The 2249-nt window shown below is 66.0% G+C and overlaps 1 protein-coding gene across 1 annotated transcript; it reads left to right on the top strand.

Annotated features, from left to right (window-relative positions):
- Positions 1-20: 20 nt before the first annotated feature.
- On the top strand, positions 21-2122 carry AMSG_06207 (uncharacterized protein; the record flags this gene model as incomplete). Its single annotated transcript, XM_013901933.1, has 2 exons — positions 21-85; positions 126-2122. The coding sequence occupies 2 exons, from the start codon at positions 21-23 to the stop codon at positions 2104-2106; spliced, it is 2046 nt and encodes a 681-aa protein (XP_013757387.1). The 3' UTR covers positions 2107-2122.
- Positions 2123-2249: the final 127 nt, after the last annotated feature.

Genomic DNA, 2249 nt, shown 5'->3' with positions numbered 1-2249 from the left:
CCGCGCCGCCACCCGGCCGCATGTCGTGGCCAACGCTCATCGCCCTCCCGCTCGGCCTCCCTGCGCCCGCCGGGCCAGGGCTCCGGTCAAAGCCAGGACAAGTACATCCGCAACGGCGGCGCGAGCTCGCCGTCGCGGTCACGAGTGCCAGGCGGTCTCCGCTCGCATCTGGTGCTCTCGCCGCAGCCGCTGGGCGCCGGCGCGCGAAGGGTCCTGCCGCCGGTTCCGGCCGCCGGCCGTGAGCCTGGACCTGGCGATGGCAACGCGGTCGTGCCGGATCACGCGGCGCTCGATGCGCTTGCCGAGGCCTTTGAGCTCGTTCTCGTGGATGGCGCCGGGAAGCCTGTGGCGTCGTCGACAGCTGCTGCGCGTGTGGCGGGAAGGAGTGCGGGCGGGAGGCCACTGACGTCGGGCCACGACGCGCTTGTTGTCGTGGCCGCCGAGTCGGCGCACCACCCGGTCCATTCTGCGACGCAGGCGCTGGATCTAGCTGGACTTGGCGTCTCTGGCGCAGTTGAGCTGTGGACGGGCGCCTCGTTTGACGGCGAGGCGTTTGCGGCGCATGCAACGGCGTCGCGACATGCGCTCGAGAGCCACGGGCGGGGCGGGCACTCGGTGCTGGCGTTTGTGCCGCCGGCTCACGTCGACGCCTTTGCCACTCGCTACGAGTATCTCAAGAACAGGGTCGGGCTTGCAGTCATCGAACTTGTGACCAAGCTCTCGTCGCGTTCAGTGGCGAGCGAGATCCGGCTTGACAAGGTTGTGGTCGAGCTCGGCATTCGCGAGCGCGATGCCTTTGCCGGGCGCGGGCTTAGCGAGGGGCTTGGCGACATAAGCATAGAAGAGGAGCTGGTGCGGAAGGCCGAGCTCCGCGAGGCACTGTTGGCCGAGCAGAAGGCCGAGAAAGCGCGGCGCGAGATGCTGTTCCAGAAGGAGCTTGAGCGGGCGCGGTCGGAGAAGAAGGAGCTGGTGCGGGCGACCGAGGAGCACGCGTTGTTGGCGCTGTCGATGAGCGAGAACGCAGACCTCAAGCAGCGGCTGGCGGCCGTCGAGAAGATCAACTCTGATCTGGAACAGCTGTCGAGCTCAGTGGCCGGCGAGGCCGAGCGCAACCGGGAGCTGATGGAGCAGTGGTATGACGCCTTTGCGCACCATCAGGAGCTGTTGGAAAAGGCCAAGGACGAGAAGAAACGGTCTGTGGCGCTGGAGAAGCAGCGCGCCGAGCGCGAGCGCATGGAGTTGAAGCTGAAGGCACTGAAGGAGCGGACCGATGCTCAGCGGGCGCTGGCGCGCGCCAAGGAGGAGCAGCGCGAGCGGACCGCCGAGGTCCGCCGCATTGCAGCCGAGAAGGCGCGGATCGAGGCTGAGAAGCGCGAGGCCGAGAAGCGGGCCGAGGTCCAGCGGAGAAAGCTGGAGCGTCAGCTTGAGCTCGAACTCGAGGCCAAGAGCCAGCTGTCGACGTCGATGACTCGGACAGTGGGTCGGGTGTTCAAGCTCGCCCAAGACGACCTCAAGCTCCGCAAAAAGTCCGAGGAGCGCTCGACCGAGCTTGCTGCTGCCATGCAAGCCGAGAAGGAGCGCAAGTTGGAGATCGAGGCGCGGATGGCAGCGTACCAGGAAGAGATTGTCCAGCGCGACGATGCCCGCGAGCAACTGCTGCAGCTCAAGGTCGAGATCGGTATTGCAGTCACCAACCACAATTATGTCAAGAAGCGGCACGGGCCGCAGGGAGAGCTCATCAAGGACGTGACCAAGGCTGTCAAGATTGTCTCGGTCCACGAGGGCGGCCCGGCCGAGATTGCCGGCCTCCGTGCTGGTGACATTGTGCTCAAGGCCGGCAACATTGAGGTCGTTGACCGCACTGCTTTTCTCCACGTCCAGCACGCCGCCTTTGTGGGCGAGACTGAGATCTTCCGCGTCATCCGCAAGGGCACACCACTCAACATCCGCGTCCAGTATGGCGCTGTCGGCAAAACGCTCGACGAAGTCATCGAGCTTCGCGACCGGGCTGGCGAGGCTTGGTGCGAAGCGCGCGACTCGGCCATCGACGACGTGTCTGATCTTGGCCGGCAGCTGCTGATGCTCCAGCAGAGCCACGATCAGTAGAGTAGAATAGTATCTGTCCACGTAGCCGCATCCGTGGCGCGCGGCGATGGGTGCGTGTGTGTGCGCGCGTGTGTGTGTGGTGGGGGTGGGGGGGGGGGGGTAGGGGTACGGGTCGGGTCCGGACCGTAGGTCGGTTACGGGTT

The sequence above is a fragment of the Thecamonas trahens genome (assembly GCF_000142905.1).
Source record: "Thecamonas trahens ATCC 50062 unplaced genomic scaffold supercont1.26, whole genome shotgun sequence".
NCBI classification, from domain to species: domain Eukaryota; order Apusomonadida; family Apusomonadidae; genus Thecamonas; species Thecamonas trahens.
Note: the sequence above shows the minus strand (reverse complement) of the source record. Positions and strands in the feature narration are given on the sequence as shown.